The sequence below is a fragment of the Oenanthe melanoleuca genome, chromosome 5, assembly GCF_029582105.1.
Source record: "Oenanthe melanoleuca isolate GR-GAL-2019-014 chromosome 5, OMel1.0, whole genome shotgun sequence".
Taxonomy (NCBI): domain Eukaryota; kingdom Metazoa; phylum Chordata; class Aves; order Passeriformes; family Muscicapidae; genus Oenanthe; species Oenanthe melanoleuca.
The window spans coordinates 27,724,524-27,743,817 of record NC_079339.1 but is presented as its reverse complement, the minus strand read 5'-3'; the positions used below and the strand labels follow the sequence as shown (position 1 = coordinate 27,743,817).

Here is a 19,294-nt window from a genome sequence, read left to right as displayed (position 1 = left end):
TCCCTCTGTTGGGAGCTAGGATTTCTCCTTCTCATTTTTTAAAGGATTTTTCTCCCATTTGTTGCTAAAAGACATTAACTACCAATACTTAAAGAGACAAGAGGAATGGCCAAGGTGGGGAAAGGGTGCAGGTGGCTACTCTCTTACCTGGGCAGTCTTCTCTTTGGAAGGGCAGCGATGCCATGAGATTTTGTCTGGGGATGGGGAGCGGGGCTTGGCTCCTCTCGCTCTTCGCTGTTGCCTTGGAGGAGAACAGTGGAGCTGTTGCTTATGGCGGGGAGATTTCACTGCCACGGCCAAAACCCAGCCCTGTACTGCTTCTTCCTTACTGTGAGTGTGCCTTTGGTCATAAGAGCAGCCGTTGAAGTGGGACCTTATTAATGCCCTACCTCGCTGGAAAGGATCCTCACCAGGCTGGGGTGCCTCAAGGGAAAACCCTCCCAAGGGAGCCTGTCAGGGCTGCCTTGAGGAGCCCTGATTGCCTCTGCCCAGCCCCGCCCTTACTGTAAAAGCTGTAAAAAAAAAAAAGAGCTGTAGCTTTTTTGCTACACTGTAACCCTGCACCCCCTGTCTGCCAGGACACCCCACAACTCCTGCTACAGCTGCAGAGTTTCTGATACATCTCACTTGCTGCCCCTGGGTCTGCTGGTCCCGGCATTCCAGCCGCTGCTGCGGCCCATTTCGCCATTGCCGCGTGAGGGAGATGCGGCTGCTCTTGCGCCACAGCGCCCCCTGCAGGCCGGGAGCCACCGCAGCCCCTGCCCGGCCGGGAGCCAGCAGCGCCCCTGCCGGCTGTGGGAGGAACTGCACCAAGGGGAAGTGCCCGCCGCCGAGAGAAGGCTGAGCTTGGGATCCTGGTTCTGTTTGCTGCGCTGCCATTGTTGTTTGTTTGCCTTGTTACACATACAACTAAAGAACTGTTATTCCCTCTGTTACTAAAGAACTGTTATTTCCCCCTACTGTTGCCTTAAAGCCCCTTAATTTCAAAGTTATAATAATTCGGAGGGAAGGGGGTCATATATTTTTCATTCCAAGGGAAGTTCCCACCTTCCTTAGCAGACATCTGTCTTTCAAATCAGGACACCCACCTTTTTGGCTGCTATGTGCCAAACTCATTTACATTGCAGCCAGAGACATCTGTAGCAAATGTTAGGAAAGCAACTCTAACAGAAAAGATAGCGAGGTGATGATAATTTCCCCCATAATGTAGTTAAAGGAAAGGAAATGAACATGTGGAAATGCCTGCCCCACAATAACTGTTTAATTGCCAATTGCTGCTGATCCTCAGCCCACACGGCCAGAAAGGAGGTCACAGCCATGCACTGCTGTGGTTTCATGTCCTTACAGCTGCCTCACCTGTCCTGCCTGCAGCACACCAGTTACCATTCATCCTTTAGTATGTGGCTTTGCCTTGCTTCGCTTCCACAAGCTTCTGCACCCAAGGCCAGGAGTGAGGATGTGCTGCACAGCCTTGCAGAGTCAGAGGCTCTGACCTTGTGCTGATGTGTACTTACACTTCCCTTCACCTATCTGTCTCTTTCCATGAATATAGAGAAAGTAAAAGTTGTTGGTTTTGAGATGTGCTATGGCTCTAACCACCTACTAGATGTGGAAAACACAATTCACAGTTCACTGGGGTAATTTAGCCAGTGAACAATTTACAGAAACCAGAAGTGCCAGGAAGACATTTTGGGGAGGTGGAAGCACATAATTTGCACTTCAATCATGACGTTCACTGTCAGATAAAATCAGCACAAGCCTTAGCCTGTACCTGGGACAAAAATGACAAAAGGTTGATGAGTCTTGATAGACAGAAAATGGAGAAAAAATCTGAGAAGCCATTACAGAATCAAACACAAGCAGCTGCACAAGCTAAGCCCAGTTCTGTGATGGTCATACCTTGGTTATTATTTTGTACCTTGTTACTAGCCTTGGATTGGCACCTATAAATGCAAAAAGTCAGCTTAGCTGGAAATAGATGTGCTCTATACCAATTAGTATCTCATCCACTCAAAAATACAGAAAGCAGCACAGCTACATAAGCTGCAAAACTGAGTGCTGGCAGATGAGGTTTTGGAAACTCATCCAAGAAGGTCAGGTGGGAATTGGGGAATAGAATGGCAGCAGAAGGAAAGGAAGGATATATGGGGGTCATTGCTCCCAGAACTAGGAACAGGAGATAGGCTGTCATGGTGCTCAGTCGGCAGACTTGGATGTGCAGGCATCCTTATATCTGACAATGCACTCCTGACTTATGTGTAAGGCTTCTTGGCAAAAAACACCTAGAGCCCAGGGGCTCCTAGGAAAGCCATCATTTTGCAGCTTTTGAAGGCAGTAACAGCACGCAGCCAAGTCACTGAATGCCTGCTGTGAAATTCAAGCCCTCGGTGAAATGCGGTTTCTGCACAAGCAGCGTGCTGGACAAGGCGAGGGTAGCAAGATGCAGGAACATAGCACACACCTGTTTCCCACAGAGCCACAGCTCCCCAGCCAGCCTGCCAGAGCTGAGCTAATCCATTCCACAGATCCTTTATAGCATCATCTCTTCTCTGCAGGGCTCTGCTCCAGTGTGGTTCAGGCTGTAGAATCCAGATGGGAGCTCTGGATGTTTTCCTTTCTATCCACAGAAGCCCTTTAATCTTTCAGCTGCCAAAGAGGCATGTGGATCCTGACAGGAAAACAATCAGCAAGTCTCTCTATCAGCCAGACATCAGGGACACAGGCATGTCTAAGCCTCACTCCCATTCCCAGCCCTTATCTGCCTGGATGGAGCTGTGTGGCCCTTTGAAGAGCCCAGATTGCTCCCTCACCCTGCACAGTGTCCAGTGACCATTGTCCTGCCCAGATCCCTTGAGAGCTGCCTTGCCTAACAGCCTGGTCACAGCCCTGCTTTTTTGCCAGCTATCTTGGATGAGTGACAAGGGGTGTTAAAGGAAAAGGGAGTTGTGACACCCCTGGGGACCCTTGTGACTTGTCAGTGCTTGTGTGGTTCTTCCCACTTCCCCTTCATCTGCTCTGAACTGGCACCAAGAGTGCCACATCACCACCGCTTCTTGCCTAGTAATTATGCAAGAAACCTGCAATCTATTTTTTAAAAAGGGCTGAGTACTCTTAAAGATGAGGGACTGAGGCAACGAACATAACTAAAACAATAAAACAGGAAAGAAAGTACATGTGTTCCCAGATCTTCCAATATGAGCTCCAGAAAAGTTATGTAAGGTCCTGCTCACATCCACATTGTGCTGCTGTTTGGAGTTAATGCACAGTCTTGGAGACAAGAAGCTTTCAGCCCTGGAATACGTGCCCTCAGCCTCTCTGGGTAGTGTCCTCCTGTTCTGCCCAGGAGAGAGGCAACTAGCAGCAAAAAGAGCTCTAATAAGCTGTAATTAAAACCCACCAGCTCCAATCCATCTACCAGCAAAGGGAAGAGCTTCATACAATATGTCCTCTACTCCCACAGAGAGGTGTCAGTCCTCATGAGCTGCCTGGGAGTGAGCAGGAGTCCTTTTCTCACAAGAAGGAAAACTGAGTGTACATTGCATGGCTTGGCTGGGAGCAGGTCTGTGCAATGCCCTGCTTGTAATGCCACAATTCCTTCAGGTATACAACAGGTCTTGAGTGCAGTAGTGGCTTCTGTGATGTGACTGATAAGGGGAATGCAAATCTCTACAGCATAGGACTACGTGGCTGCTGGCTACCACAGGATCTGAAGCATATAAAATCCAATGACCTCTCTGAGGTTTCTTTGCCATGTTGTCCAATGCTCATGCAATAAAACAAACTTTTATTTATGGTCTGTCACAGCAGAGCACTGAGATGCAGATGTGGTAAACTTTCTTAGGCATTAAAGTGCTGAAATGGAAGTCATTGCAGCAAATTTTGTCCTTCAACTCCTTAAGCAGGACATAGACCATCACATCCTGAGTCATCCAGCCTCACAGCAGCACGAACTTGCTGTCTACACCTTGGATTGCTTTTTTACGGTAAATCCACCTCCCTACCAGCCTGTCACAGCACAAAGCATTTAGCAATGAATAATATTTCTGCACCAGTAGGAACATCCCCTGCAGTTTGAGGATGCAAACACTTTCTTCCTGGCAATCCATAGTGCAGCTGCCAAAGGCTACCAATCTGAGCTGGAGCCTCGGTGTTATTTTAAGCACTGTTCCCAGCTGCAGCAGCACTGTGTTTGCCAAAACCCTTCCTTCTAGAAAGGAAGAAAACTAGCCAGGCCATATGGTGGCTTTCAGGGAGATGAAGTGTTGACTTTTCCCAGCATGTCATGAGGATAAAATTAATCCACACTTTAGCAAAGCTGGTAAAGAATCTTGCATATCTTTCATGTTCAAACCCATGTGTTTTGTCTGTCCTTTTAACTCTGAATTTATATGTCCCTCAAACTTCAGCTTGATGCCAGGACCTAGATGAATACCTTGTTCGTGCCTATCACTTAACAAATAAATGGAACATACACTGAGCTGTATTAAAAGCCAAAGGAGGGACCCAACTCTAAGTGTGGATAAATGAAGTCTTTGAGGGACAGGAGACTAGTGTCAGACTGACACAGAGCAGAATGCCAAGAATTTGTGCGCTTCTGGCTCACCTCTGGCTAGAGAAGGGTGATTAAGATAAGGGCTCTGCTCCATGGTTACCAAACATTTCTGGACAAGTTCTGCTGCTTTTCTGTTTTCTGCTCCCCTGCCAGAATTGAGCAGCTTAGGCGTGTCCACCAGGTACCTGGCTGTAAGGGTAGATGCAGGTAGTACTCACAGAACCTTCCCAAGTGCCAGCAGAGAGGTTTCCCTCTCCATATGCACAGTCATCCCAGGACACACACCCAAACAGCTTCTGTTTTAACTACCCATCAAGAGACATACTCAACTATCATCTCGGTCAATTTAGCAAATATTTGCCTTAGATAAAACAAAACTGAAGAAAGGTGAGAGCCTTGTGTAATCTAAGTCCCATTTACTCCCACATACAGAGTAAATAAAAAAGTCTTTTCTATTGTGCACTGCAGCCTATGGAGACATATGTATATAGTAAACATCCCCATTCTAAAAGTAGTTAAAGAAGGGGTGTAATGAGCCATATAGCAAACACATTGGGAAGATGAATCCAAGTGCTTGGTCAGCTCTAAGGTCTCCTAGCTTCAGTCTGCTTTCCTAAGGCAGATCACAGCAGTCAATATCAGCAAACTGAAGCAGACCCTTTGGCAAAGAAAACAGCTATTTGAGTTACAAGATTAGGCCCCTGGCACTTCAAGTAATGGCTGGCATTGTACTTCAGTCACAAGAGAGAGCCTGATGGGGATATTGATCAGGGGCAATTCTTCTCAGCTGGTGTTACTTAGATTATGTAGTGGCAACATCCCAAAGCACACCAAAACCTTTGGAGAAGAATAAGTTTACAAAGGTTCTGAAGCAAGGTTAAGACTGCCTGTTTGAGATGGAGCCCAAGGTCATAAGCACTGTATCAAAATAAGGCTGTCTGGATGTACCATACCATTTTCTTGCCCATAATCCTTGCCTTGGCTAGATTATGATTATGGCTACACTTGCCTAGTACCTTCCTCACCCAGGCTTCTTTCTGCCTTCCTAGCTTGACCTTGGACCTGTCTTATCCCAACAGACTTGCCTGACAATCACTGGCCCCAGTTACTGTCACTTGACCGGCTCTGCTCACCTTGCTCAGGTACTCTGGACTGTTTCCATGAGGTCACTGTCCTACTGTCACCCTTTGCTCTAGTTCATCTTCCCTTACAGAGCAGCTCCAGTCATAATTATCAAGAAATTCTCCTTTAGAATGCACCAGCTTAGAAGATTCTTTACCTCCAACAAAGGCCTGCAAGGTCTGGGGGTACCTGTAGCAAAAGTAAATAGCCAGATGCAATTGCAGGAAGATCACCAAAAGTAAAAATGCCAGACTGCTACAGAAATAGTAACCTCTTTGAACAATGAGCAGTTCTCCAACTACTGTCTCAGGGCGCCATTGGATAACATGATGGTGTAAGACATTCACATCCATGAGAGATGGTTCTTTTAATCCTGGCTGCAACCTGTGACAGGTAACCCCATTCATGGCTTTAAAAAATATTCAAAGCCCTGATTTGTTATAAAGTTAAGATACTAGAGCATAACTTGAGGAGAAAAGAATACATTTCAGAGCAAATTTTGCAGGCTTTAAGTGTATAGACTTGGGTTATATTTAGTAAAGCGATTATGGTTCTGTTCTACTTTGTGTTGGAGTACTATGTTGATCCTGCCTCTTTTCATTCCACTAGATTTGTTCATTGTTAAACTAATGAGGACTTTTTAGCAAGTAAATCACATGCCACTTAATAAGATTTCGGATGAAGTTGCAAAGCTTGTTGAAGTCTATTTGAAAATGCCTGAGCTTTGTTTATCCTTAGTTACAATTGTTTCCTTTTCCTGCCAAAGCAAACTGCAGCGTCCATTGTGCCCAAGCATGAAGACAAAGCTTGTTAGTCTTTGCTAAGTTACTCTGACGTTTGTTAGTGTCATGTTCACTCCAGATTTTTTCAAAAGCTTAGTCTGTTTAAGCCTGATAGCAATATGCTTAAAAACTTTTCATGTTACATTTAATTAAGCTCTTGTTAAGCCTAGCTTTAGTAGGACATCTTCTCCCTTTACTTCCATGTCAGAAGAACCAAGAATTTCACAATTTCACTAGAAACAAAAGATTAATTAATCAAATTTTATGAGCTGCATGATAGGGGAAAGCCTGCCCTCTTCTCTCTTAATATGCATAGCCTTGGAAGGCTACTAGGACTTTTATCAAGGTATGTTATGGACTTTCAGACCACCACTCGCGTTTACTATTTCAGGATGTGCCATCTGAATACAATTTAATACATGGTGATTTCCTCACCTGAGCACATTCAGAACTAAAGACCATGTGATTTTCACTGTCACTGTAGAACTTGCACACCAACCTTTGTCTACATACCAACCAATGAAGAAAAACTGAAACTGCTCAGCTTAAAGCATCTGCTGGTGTGCAGATGCATCTGTGCTGCATCTGTGCTGACCCTGCCAGTTTTCATTTAAGATGCTCCTTCTCTGCTAGATTCTCCTGCTTAGAAAACTACTCTTTTATTTTCCTCTTCTGCCCCAGTGCTTTGTGCTCCTGCCATGTTCTGCAGAGCCTGCAGTTCCTGGCAGAAAATGATTTGCCATGATGCATGTAGATTTCTGACGCTGATGAGACCAGCTTGAACATTAGGGCAACCTTGTCATTGTGACAGGTGAGTAAATTCAGCTAGAAAATTGGATTTTTTTAGGTCATAATGCTACTTTGCAGAACATTACAGGAGACAGTAATATTTGTTATAGTTTGAGGCAGTCCGGATTTGGGGAGGAGTGAAAAAAAAGTTTGAAAAACAAAACACTGTAAAATACCTTTTGTTAAAACAGTGAAAAAGCAATTAAATCTTGAATGCTATTATTTCTAACAAACTTAATTGGCTGTCTGTTCACTCTCTTCCTAGTTTATCACAAAACAGCATTACAGCACTTTGAATGGAATATATGACTAAAGGTAGCCTACCTATGCATTGTTCAGTCTCTGTATCTGTTTCAAGGGTGAAGGATCTCTTGCATGTACCTGCATTAGAAAAAATCTTTTTTCCAAAGGAAATTATGAAATAAAAGTTCTTGTTGTGCATAGTCCTTCAGCAATACAGCTACATTTCTTAAAGCAGAGAAATGTGAAATGATGGCTTTGTGGCAGAGAAGAGTAAAAGTATAACCCAGGATTCAAACATATGACCTAGGAACCAAAACTACGTTGCTCTGGCTTTCACACTGACAGCAGATGAAAACAGCTTGGAAAGATCCTTGTCCATGCAACTGTGTCTCACTGAATGATGTGGCAGGAACAAAGGCACAGCATCACAAGTGAATCTAAACCATCTGTTAAATGTCACCATGCACAAAACATGTTACTGCATAAGCTCCACATCCAGGCATTCAGATTTATATTCTAGCTGGGATATTAAATAAAGAGTAGAAAAACCTCAAGCTAATAGAACAGAAATATTAGCCTTAATAAAAATGGTATGCAATTAATTCCTTGGTTCAGAGAAAAGCCAGAAGGAGCTTAGCAGACAGGTACTACCTGCCAAGGCCTGTACTAAACTGAGTTTTTGCAAAAACATTTCAAAGCCCTATGGAGAGCCCAGAGCTGGAATAGCTGATCAGGACTGAGGTACCTAGTAAAGAAAAATAAACTTCTTGTACTCAGAAAAATTCTGAAATCCTCATAGCAAGTTAATGCCACTGTTATTCTAAATATCTGCTTGAAATAATTTGAAGCACAAACCCAAGAATTCAAGGCCTAAAGACAATCATCACTTTTATAACAGTTTTATTCAAGTCTGTGTGCTCTAGTGTTGAGACAAGGCCTAGATCAGCATTACACTGTAATACAATAATTTTAGCCATTGAACCAAGCCTGCTTGGCATCCTTGGTTTACAGTTTACAGTACATCCAAAAAAAGAGCAAAGAGAAAAGAAATCCCAAAACGTCAACAACTTCCATTAGCTCTTTGCTTCACTTAAATATTGTTCTATAACATAAAATAATTTAATACAAAAAGAATTGTAATCCAAATACACATAATACATTGACACAGAACAGAGGAAAGATACAGTAGATTATGCACAAGAGTATTCAGCTGATGTGTTACCTACAGTGAAACAAACTGGACATTAATATAATTTAACTATTTAAGCCCAAGAGGGTTAGAGGCAACAAGTCCAGGTCACAAATAAAGCTTTTTAAAAAATAATGCAATCTTCTTTTCCTCTAAGCTTACTGCTGTACAGAAGTTAAAGGAAGGCTCCAACAAATCACTTAATTTGACAACATTTCATCACACAAACAAGAAAAACTTGGTGGCCTCTGTTATTTTACTCAATTCTGGGGTACACTGCCATTTGGTAATGTAACTGCTTCATTGCAGATTCTTCAGGCAAAACATACCTTCAGGTGCTACTTCCATAGCAACAGACTTTTGAACACCATGAACGGAAGAGAAGACATACAGAGGTCTCCAAAACCAGACTGAAATACTTGAGCTAGAAGATGAATCCCAGTCCTACAGAGTTTGGAGTTCCTTATCAAGTACCCAACATCCTCCACACAGTGATTTCAACACAAGCAGGAACTATCCCATATCTCAAAGGATCAGACACGGGGGCATGATCTTACACTAGAGAAATCTACTCACCTGGTTATTCAGATTTACAACATTGTACCTAGGAAAGTCAGGTCACCTATTTTTGCATCTGGCTTGAAATAGAAGCAGGAGCAGATCCACAATTAATAAGGCAAAAGAAAGTAGCTTATAAAAAGAAGGAGGAAATACATTCTCTGGCTGAGAAATTCTTGGATTTTCAAAGCCACAGAAGAAACATTGTTAAAAGCACAGGTATTTTCCCTGATTTTTCCACCACTGTTGCCTGCTTATTCCAAATAAATCTCTCAACTTAAGTCAGGCAAAATATCTCAGATATTTCCACTTTGTCCTGAATTTATGACAAAGAAATCAAATATAGCAGCACAATGTGCTGTGCTGACAGCTGACAGACAAGAATCCTAGAACTTTAGTAAAAGTGGTGGATGCTGATCACTGCTGAACTTGTCAGGTCCGTCCACCAGCCTGGAGGGATGCATTTGTAAAATGAGAAGAAACACTTGAGAATAGGCCTCAGGTTAAACTGCCATTTGCACACAGAGCCTCCAGTCACCACTTACTGTCCCTTTACAGCTAGCAATCTGCTAATGCAGAAGTTGCTGCTCTTTCACCCCATGTCATAAAACATTCTCAGAGCTTACCCTGCTTATGGTTAGAAGTAGCAGTCAAATAGGCATGGCATATGCAGCCATGGAAAGGCCACAAGAGTCAGCAATCAAACCAGCATTTTACCCAGGGGCTTGTTGAGGAACTTTTTCCTCATGTTAATTGAGTCCTTACACTGACAATCAAGGTAAGAACCTGGTCCTACACCATCAGTCTCTACATTACAATCCCCCAATTCAGATTTAAAGAGCTTTGCTCAAATGGGGTCTTGTGCATTTTGACCCACAAATACATTCTACTGACTTCAATGATGTTTAAGTATGTGATGAAGAGCTTTCTGAATTGAGGCCTCTTCCCTTTTAACTTGAAAGTTAATGAACCTAAATACAAACTTATAGTAATAGATGCTCTTGGGTTTATGTGGCATCTTCTTATAACTGCCAAACATGATGGGCACGGGTACCTATGGACTTTAGGTGGATCTAGGTAAATTCTGCAGTTCAAACCTAGCCATCCCCCAAAGAGATCTATGTTGCAAAAGAATGGATCCTACTCTCTGGCCAAATTCAACCAGTTCAACTGGCAAACATTCTTAAGTATGCTTTCTTTCTTACTTTTTTTTCCCTGTGGCTATATTCTTTGCAGTCTAAGGTATCTGGATCATTATAGTTGACAAGATAACCTGGAAAATAGAGCAATGGCAGAACTGATGGAGTAAGAACTGCTTGAGATGCAGTGTGAAAAGTCAGCTCAGAGATATTAGCTGCTCTGCTCAGATACAAATCTTAACCCTGCTGACATTGTAAGAGCTGCTCACTAAAGCATGTAAGACAGAAGAACAAGCCTACTGTGAGTATCTGGGCAATCAGTTGAGCATGTCAACTGATTTTGTGATATTGACCAGGTCTGGGAGAAAACAAATTACCCAAGCTGAGAACATTCACAAATTCCAGCAGAACTCAAGGAAGAAGCTCTGTTCACTTGCAGATATAGTTAGACTCAAGAAGCTCAGTGTGCAACTTAGCTATGCCAAGCAGTAATCAGAGGCCAGTTTTGTTCTGTAACTTAATTGCTGCTAGCAGCATTCCTATCAATGAAGCTTCAAAAAACACCAGCATGTCTTCTGTGCCATTATAACCTGTCCAGCTAAGATCACAGGACACAAAAGATCAGGATGTGGCTAGAGCAATGTTTCTTCTCTCTCAGATCTATATACCTCTCCAAGACAAGGAGGCCAGTTTTATCCAACCTCAATATCTGTTCTTGAGAAAATATTGAATCAAAACAATCAAGGTAGAATGGGAGACAGGGTTAATCAGTCTGAAATAGATATATAAAATAAATTATTCTTGTCTTAATGTTGAGGTTTCAGCCACATTGAACACAATGTAGATTCTCACTAGCTATCCTGACAACTAAAATTTGAGCATGGACAAGATCTTATAGATGCACTTCGGATTAATGAAGGGCCTTTCCCCTGCCTCCCTCTATGATCATTTGTCAAATTGCTTATTTTAAGCAAATACAACTTTGGAATTGCTCCTGCAGATTTGTTCTAAGCCCCCTTTTTCTAGCTGTGCATCCATCTGACTCATCAGCTACAGACCTAACAGTAGCCCACTACAAGCTGGGTTAAGAAATCCACTATACTGCACAATAAAAATTTGTCATAGTTCCTTGATATTAGTTCTATTGGGCTGCCTGCACATTATTAGCATTCAGATACAGTAAGGACTGTTTTAGGAACTGATACACTAGGAAAACAATACTGCAAATACTGGAAAACAATCAGGATCGTGTACAGCTCCCCTTTAAGAGCACATGAGATTATTAAAAAAAAAAAACTGTTTTGAAAAAAGAGACTATCACTTTTAAAAGCAGTAGTGACCAATATAAAAACTCTACCTTTTTGTCTCTGGACAATCAACTCTTCCACAGGTTAGAAACCATCAAGAAAAATGCCCAGTTTTGTCCTTTATTGTTTATTTTGGAGACATAAAAATCTACAGCAAATATAATCTTAACTTAATAAACTGAATAGCTGGTTTTACTTTTCTATCAGGAATTTGCACATCAAAGAGCCAAATACAAGTTTGCCTCTACCTTCCCATCTCATTCCAACCTTAACTGCATACTTAAAGCAATTCTTACCAAAACTTAGACTTTCTGCCCATTCTATCTCTACTAATGAGGTAGTTCAGGGTAAAAGAAAACAAACCAACCAGAAACTGGATAAGTTGGATGGGGCTTTGAGTAACCTGATCTTGTGGAAAGTGTCCCTGCCCATAGCAGGGGGACTGGAACCAGATGACCTTTAAGGTCCCTTCCAACCCAAACCATTCTATAAAATTAAGTAACTGTACATTCCTCAAATTCTTCTTTAGGACCCAACTTACCTAGGATGCCAACAGTTTACCAAGTAGCTAGTACCCCTTTGTCCTTTGACTTATATTAAGAGGGATAATTTCACTGTGTTATTTCCTGCCAACCTCCACTTCCACTTCACCCAGTTGTATCTTAATGCTTTTAGCCTGGAAATCTTTTAGGTCAAATTACATCTGAAATGTGTCTGGTTTTCTGCCTTACTATGTTACTGTGGCAACAAGAATAAATAACCAAAGATGGGATGGGGCCAAAACCCTAATGGAGGAAGAGGGAGAGGCAGTAATAGCATGTGGCTCAACGCAGGGGTATATATGGAAGGACACAAAATGCTTCCTGTGATGGTATTTGGCCTGATGTGCAGAGAACACAGTACTGAAAGCTACAACTAGGAGGTCCCTCCAAAAAACCAACCTCAGGCCCCAGCAAGGAGACATGTGAGATGGAAGGCACCTCGGCATACAGGATGCACCTAACACATATATATATATTTGAGAGGCTTAAAAACCAAACTCAAAATTAACAATATCCCCAAACAGAAAACTAACTAAAAAACACCCACAGAGCTCAAGAAGCCATTTCCAGTAGGAAAATTATATTCCTGATCGGAAAAAGGAAGATTTTTCATTTATGTACAAAACAAGCTAAAATGCATTTCTTGTATACAAACATTGATGAAGTGCTGAAGATTTTCCAGTTGCAAAAAATGGGAATTCCTTGTTAGAAGGGATTGAATACTGGAATAATAATTCCAGTAGCTACATCAGACCCACCACCCAGTCACCAGTGGCAAGATACATATTGATCAAGCACATACCACTTAGCCTGGGAGTGACTACTTCCAACACCAAAAAACAAAGTTGATGTAGGTAATTTCAGAAGTTGTGTTCACCTCTGACCAGTGGCAAAACTGTTTAAAAAAGCCAAGCATGGGAAAAACCAAAAGCAAATGCACATTTTAACTGCAGCATGACTTTCTGCTAATGCATTCAACAGAGGGAGCACCAGAAAAATTCACAGATTCATCTCCATAATGTCTCCTGAAACTGTGAAAGTGAGGTTAATAACAATAAGTTCTTCTTAAGACTGTATTGTTTGTTAAATACCAAAAAAAGAAAAATATATATATATAAACCAAAACCAGGATTGAATATAAGAGGGGAAAAAAAGCAAATTTGGTTAAAGATCCACTCTGTCCAGCTAGCTACTATATTAGCTAGCTGTGCAAACCACTGTATTCTAGTACTAAAACAGTAAACTTAAGAAAAAATATAAGAAGGTATTCTTTCCTATATCTCAATTTCCGATATCTCAATTATACCATCAAAAAAAGATTTATGAAGTCTGAAAGTTATGCTCTGTGATAGTGAGAGTGTATTTTGGTTCTTGTATTTGCTGTATTTATTGCTTACTACAGGTATGTTTTAATACATGTCTATTCCCTCCTAATATCCACTTTTACCCAAACTGTAGTCTTAAATGAGTTCTAAACATGGAAGCTAAGAAACTGTTCTTCAGTGACAGGATACGGATCAGAAATCTTTCCAAATGTAAATGCCCTTATTTCATACAAAAAAACCCAAAGAAAAATCCAAAGAGAAACAAAAAAAAAAAAAAAACCAAAACCAAAACCAAAACCAAAACAAAACAAACAAAACAAAACAAAACAAAACAAAAAGACAACCAAAAAGAAACAAAAAAAAAAGGAGCCAAAAGGAGGACTTAAATCACTCTGGAATATACAATCCTTCTTATTCACCATCGAGTTACTAAGAGTTCTTGAGAGTATCCCAAAATACATGGAAAAGGTTAGAAAGCAATGAGCTTGTTTTCCAAGGAGAAACACTTCAAAAAAATAAAAATAAACAAACCTAATTACATTAGCTCAAAATTACTTGCAAAAATAATAGGCTATCACTGAATTTTGGGACATAGGAATAGGTTTGGTTCCATACATCCAGTGGGACTCCAGGTCCCATATTCATCCCACAGAGATGAATTAGGTTTCAAATAAAAATTAATCTCAAGATAGAAAGGTGACTCAAGGTCGAAGGTTTCCTGTCATGTTTTATTTAACAAAACACTCCAAAGGCAAAGAACTTTCTTTACTTAAACATTACTGCCTCACCTTGAACAGAATGAGAGGTATCCAGTTTTGTGACATACTGAAGTAACATCTCTACGCAGTATTGTCCACAATGTCTTAAGATAACAGCATGCTATGAAGAGGAAGGCAACTACTCCCATTCCTAGAGGTACAGAAAAACATTTAATCATAAAACCATGCCAAACCAGAACAGGTCTTTCCCCATCAATAACAAAAAATTCACTTTAAAAATACTCATTTTGTTAGAAAGCTATTACAAAAAGAGTATTTTCACTGAGGTTCCCTGCCCCATACTGAGTATCAACCCATTGCAATAATAAACTGAGGGAAAATATGTATCAAAAGTTACATTTTTGTAATTGAAAATGACTGAGAAGAGATTAAGACCTACTTGCTGGTAAAACAGACCACTCTACACTCTGTAAGAAGCAACAGTATTAAAACAGAATCCACAACTATTTAATCACCTTAGTTTTGACACAAAAGCCTTCTTCTCTCTACTTGTCCCACACTCAATTCCTATAAAATCAGTAGAAATTTATCCAAAAAATCGTCATTTTTTGCACTGGTTGCTATGTCTGTGCCTTCCCTCCAACATTACAGGAAAATTGAACAGGCTACAAGAACAGCACACTTTGAAGGATTGACAAACTTCTTTCTATTTCCTAAATCAGCTCATCAATTACATAAATTAGTGATACACACTGCCAGCTGGCTAAACAAAAATACAAATATATTTCTAAACCACAAACATTTCTGTCAGCTACAATCTCATTATTACTATCAGTTAAAAAACTGCCATTTCCTCTTTGTAAGGCCTGTATTCATATTTTTCTCCATTCTTTTGTCATTGTTTTAGACTACTCAGTGACTTCCACATTATCTTTTTCTCATTTTCTCAGAAAAAAAGAAAAGTGCAACTTATTCAAACATTTAGGAAACAATACATTTATTAGAATGTTTTTAAAGTAAGATTTTCACCATCTTCCTCAAGAATATTACTAGAAAGGTAGGTCAATGACCAATATTCTGACATTTTCGTTTCCCTGACAAATGGGAATACTAGCAACCAGTAGGAAAAAAAAGATTTCTGAGCTGACAGGCTCATACCTTCTCATTGTCTAGTGGACTATAGCTGACCACTCCTTTGGAGATTTGGAGCACCTCAGCTCCAACAACTGGGAAGGAAAAACTCCAACAGATTAAGAAAGCAGAGAATTCAAGCCAGGATGGGACAGCTGGATAGAGAGAGAGGTTTTGACCTGGCTTAAACATGCACACAGCCGCAGGGCCTTAGGACACTGGCTGCAAAAGCTTTTGGAGTGCATAAGGTAAAACACCTGACAACTGTCTTGAGAGCCCCTTCTCTGCCTGCCAGAGAATACCCCACCACCTACTGAAGTCAGGAACCTTGTTTTCACAAATGAGTCCTCTTGCCTGATACCTCAGGTTGGCCACTGGAAGACAGTTATGGGTGGATGCTCACAGACTGTCTCAGGTTAATTTACATGCTATATTCAATGAAAATAATTGCATTGAAGAAGGGTTAAAAAAAAACCCAAACAAAAACCACAAAACAAATACATACCAACCAATATGCTTCTAACTAGTCTGTCTGGCAGCTTTGTAATAACAATATCTAGTTTGGTAACCCTGATCTGGATCCTTGACTCTTGTCACCAGTCCTACCAAGTGTTTTAATGTAGCAATGTCCACTTGGTATTAGGGAAGATACTCTTTGGAGCAAAGTACTTCTCAAAGTTCAGCTACATACTACCCTCACCAAGTGATTCTATAAAAGGCAGAGAGGGGCAGGGAAGAGGGTTAATTCTTCATCCTCAACTTTCTTAAGCAAAAGCGGCGACAGAACAACTTGCCTTTTATGTTTGTCTTGCCTGGGAACTTGACAGAAACCTTAAAAGTTCACTTGGTGAAATCAACTGGCCAGCTATTGGAACGTTTAGCAGGCTGAGTTACATCAGTGTGACCTAGAAAGGTGGCCTTCCATTTCATGCAAGTAAATGGATTTTAAAGATTTCTGTTTGAATGGAGCTATTCCAGGTGATGCCTTTGCAGAGCAGATGATACTCCCTATGACATTTATAATGATATCTTTTGGATAGAAAACACTACATTTCAGAGCAGCCGGTCCAGTTTTGTTTCAGACTTTTTAAAATGATAATGAAGAATATGAAAAATATATTATTTTAATGTCTTTTTTATTAAATATCTCTGACACAGCCTCTTACTGAGATTACGTTAAGGTTGATTTAAAATTAACAATCTGTTGGATGAGTTTTGTCTTTTTGCTAGTGTCTGGGTCACAAATTGAGTTTTCAGAAACAGAAAGTAAAAGGATACTTATGAAATCAATAATGCCTAAGGTCTAAATTTAACAAAAGAGTCAGAAATGTAAGTTTTCTTTAAGTATCTGAATCCCACCCTGCCTTATAATACCTTGTCTAAACAGTCAACAGTCTCTCCAGCTTCAACATCTAGTGTAGCACCATTAAGGCTAGCTCTGGAGCATTTAATAGGAGAGCAGCAGAAAGTTATTCTGCCATTAAGCATTTTCCATGGAATGTGATAAACAAGAAATATGTGACCTTTCAAAACAAAATATACTGTAATTGCTTGAAAAAAAAGGTGCACTTGACTAATGGGAACATGCTGGTTTCAGTCTTCACACAGAACTAAAAAGCCTTACATACAGTTCTTCCCCACACATGCTGGTTTCTAAAATCAGGTTACAAACATCTAAACACACAGGTTCACTGTGCTGACAGCTGCAGGAAGTATTCGGCTCTACTGCCTTCACAGCAGGACTGGACTGCCCCAACAGGCTGAGCACTGCATTGGCAGCACTGTCAAATGACTTATTTGCAACCAAATATCAGCAGATTAGCAAAACAAGCACAGATCTGTACAAGAACAGTGAACAGACATGCTGTACCCTGCAATAAAGCAGACTACCCTATTACACTCATATAAAGGCCACATCCCTTACATATAATGCCAAATTTGGGGAATATTGAAGCTCTCATTACAGCCAGTAAGACATACCTGCAGTGGCACAGACACACTTGAAGTCTTTGTACAGAAAACTCTGAGCATAGGCACACCCCATTTGTGTGACTTCCTCCTTCCAGACAGGGGTCTGTTCTTGCTCCAGATCTAGGAGTGGTTTACATATTTGAACAAGAATAAAGTTCTACATATCTATAGTGCCTTTCACTCAAAGATCTCAAAGGACTTTATACCTATTATATATGTCCCAACCCCTCCCCTTGTGAGGTAGGTATTATTCCTATTATTTACAGATGGGGAAATTCAGGCACAGAGGTTATATTATTTGCCCAGGGTCACACAGTGAATCAGTGACAAAATAAAACAGAATCCAAATGTTCTGATTCCTATTTGCACAGTCCAACTGCTAACAAGCCTTATTTTCAAAACAGCCTTAAACAAGTACCAGTGTAGGTAAGAACAATCTTGGGTTTCATGGGTCACTCCTAAAAGGTGTAAGAAAGAAGAAAAAAATGGAAAGAAAAAGATTCGGAAACACATAACTTACTTCTGCAAGCCAACACATCTTTAATGAAAGTTTCTACTAACTCCCTTCCCAAAGCTGAGGCAACTTGACTATGAGCCTGAGAAACAGGGTGGGAAAAAAAAGAGACTGATGGAATGAAAGTCTGAAATAAAAAACAAGCTAAAGAGCTATACCATAAGCCCTCATCTTGAAAGCACAGAGTCATAAAGAAAATAGGGCTGAGAGGGACCTCAAGAGAGCACTGAAGTACATCCAACCTACCCTGAAGCCAGGATCAACTACACCTACTTGTTTCCAACAGTCTGGTTCACCTGCTCTCAAAGACCTCCACCAGTGGAGATGCCACGCTTTCCCCTGCCATCTGTTCCACCTTACGCTGTCTCATGAGCAAAAGAGGACAAACAAGTCTTAAGATAGCTACTTCTGCTCTTTCACTGGGGGTATGATGATTCCCAGGCCTGTCTAATGATCTGAGTGTATTTCAGAGAAGGTAGTCTCCAGATATTTATTTGTTTTTGTTCTGGATTCCTTGGGAAAACATCAAACACTGATGTCTGCTGTAGTGTAATATTTGAATATTATTTAAAAATACTGATTAATACCAGGATAGATACCGATATACTTACTGCAAGTGCCAAATCCTACAAGGTCAGTAACAAAAGACTTTGATATGGTAATTTTAGCTCATTGCAGATTCAAACTGCAATAAGAGGGCAGGGAAGACTACAGAAAAACCCCACAGCAAAAGTCATCAGCTCAGAGTTGCCAAGTTTCACCCAAATGCAGACAAAAATCAGGCAGCTGGCAACACATCTTCAGCAGAGGCAGCACCATATGATCTCTGTAGCATCCCTCCATCTTGTCTGTTTTCAAAGTGCATTCTCAGTGCAAAAAGTAGGATTGAATTTAGAGGGGCTCACTGCCCCCAGTGGTTTCATATTAAGACCAGAATTCTTGCTTGAGTTCATATGCTGCAGCTTTGTGTGTGTTAAGTTCACTTCTGCATAGCGGAATGGTGCTGTCCTGGCTCTGCCCCTCAGCATCTATGTCCAACAGTGTCCGCTCCTCTGCAGGAGGACCCACCTGGAAAGGAAGCAGTGCAGGCAGTCCAGGTCTCTCTTCTACAGTGCTGCTGCTACTAGCAAAACAAGAGTCCAGATTGCTTGGAGTATCAGTACTTGAACTGTTGGCAGAAGATTCACCCTTGGCATTGCTGGGTGACACAAACCACCAGGGATCAAGCCGCTGCCGACTGGCTGCAGGACGTGGCCGGGGCAGGAACTCCAATGTCTTGGGTCTTTCTAGTGTGGGATCCTGCTGTGCATTCCATCGTCTCGGGGTTGGAGGAAAAACAAGGTTGGGGTCTGGCAGGCGAGGGACCTCACTGGGATCTCTGCTCGGACTAGGTGTTTTTAATACACCTATC

At 41.2% G+C, this 19,294-nt stretch overlaps 1 protein-coding gene across 1 annotated transcript in view; it reads right to left on the bottom strand.

Annotated features, from left to right (window-relative positions):
* Positions 1-8,371: 8,371 nt before the first annotated feature.
* The window catches only part of MAP3K9 (mitogen-activated protein kinase kinase kinase 9), a 58,362-nt gene continuing 47,439 nt past the window's right edge, over positions 8,372-19,294 (bottom strand). The window contains exon 11 of the mRNA XM_056493649.1: positions 8,372-19,289. Coding sequence (XP_056349624.1) covers positions 18,808-19,289 — 482 coding nt within the window. The 3' untranslated portion in view covers positions 8,372-18,807. The remainder of the gene's footprint in view (positions 19,290-19,294) is intronic.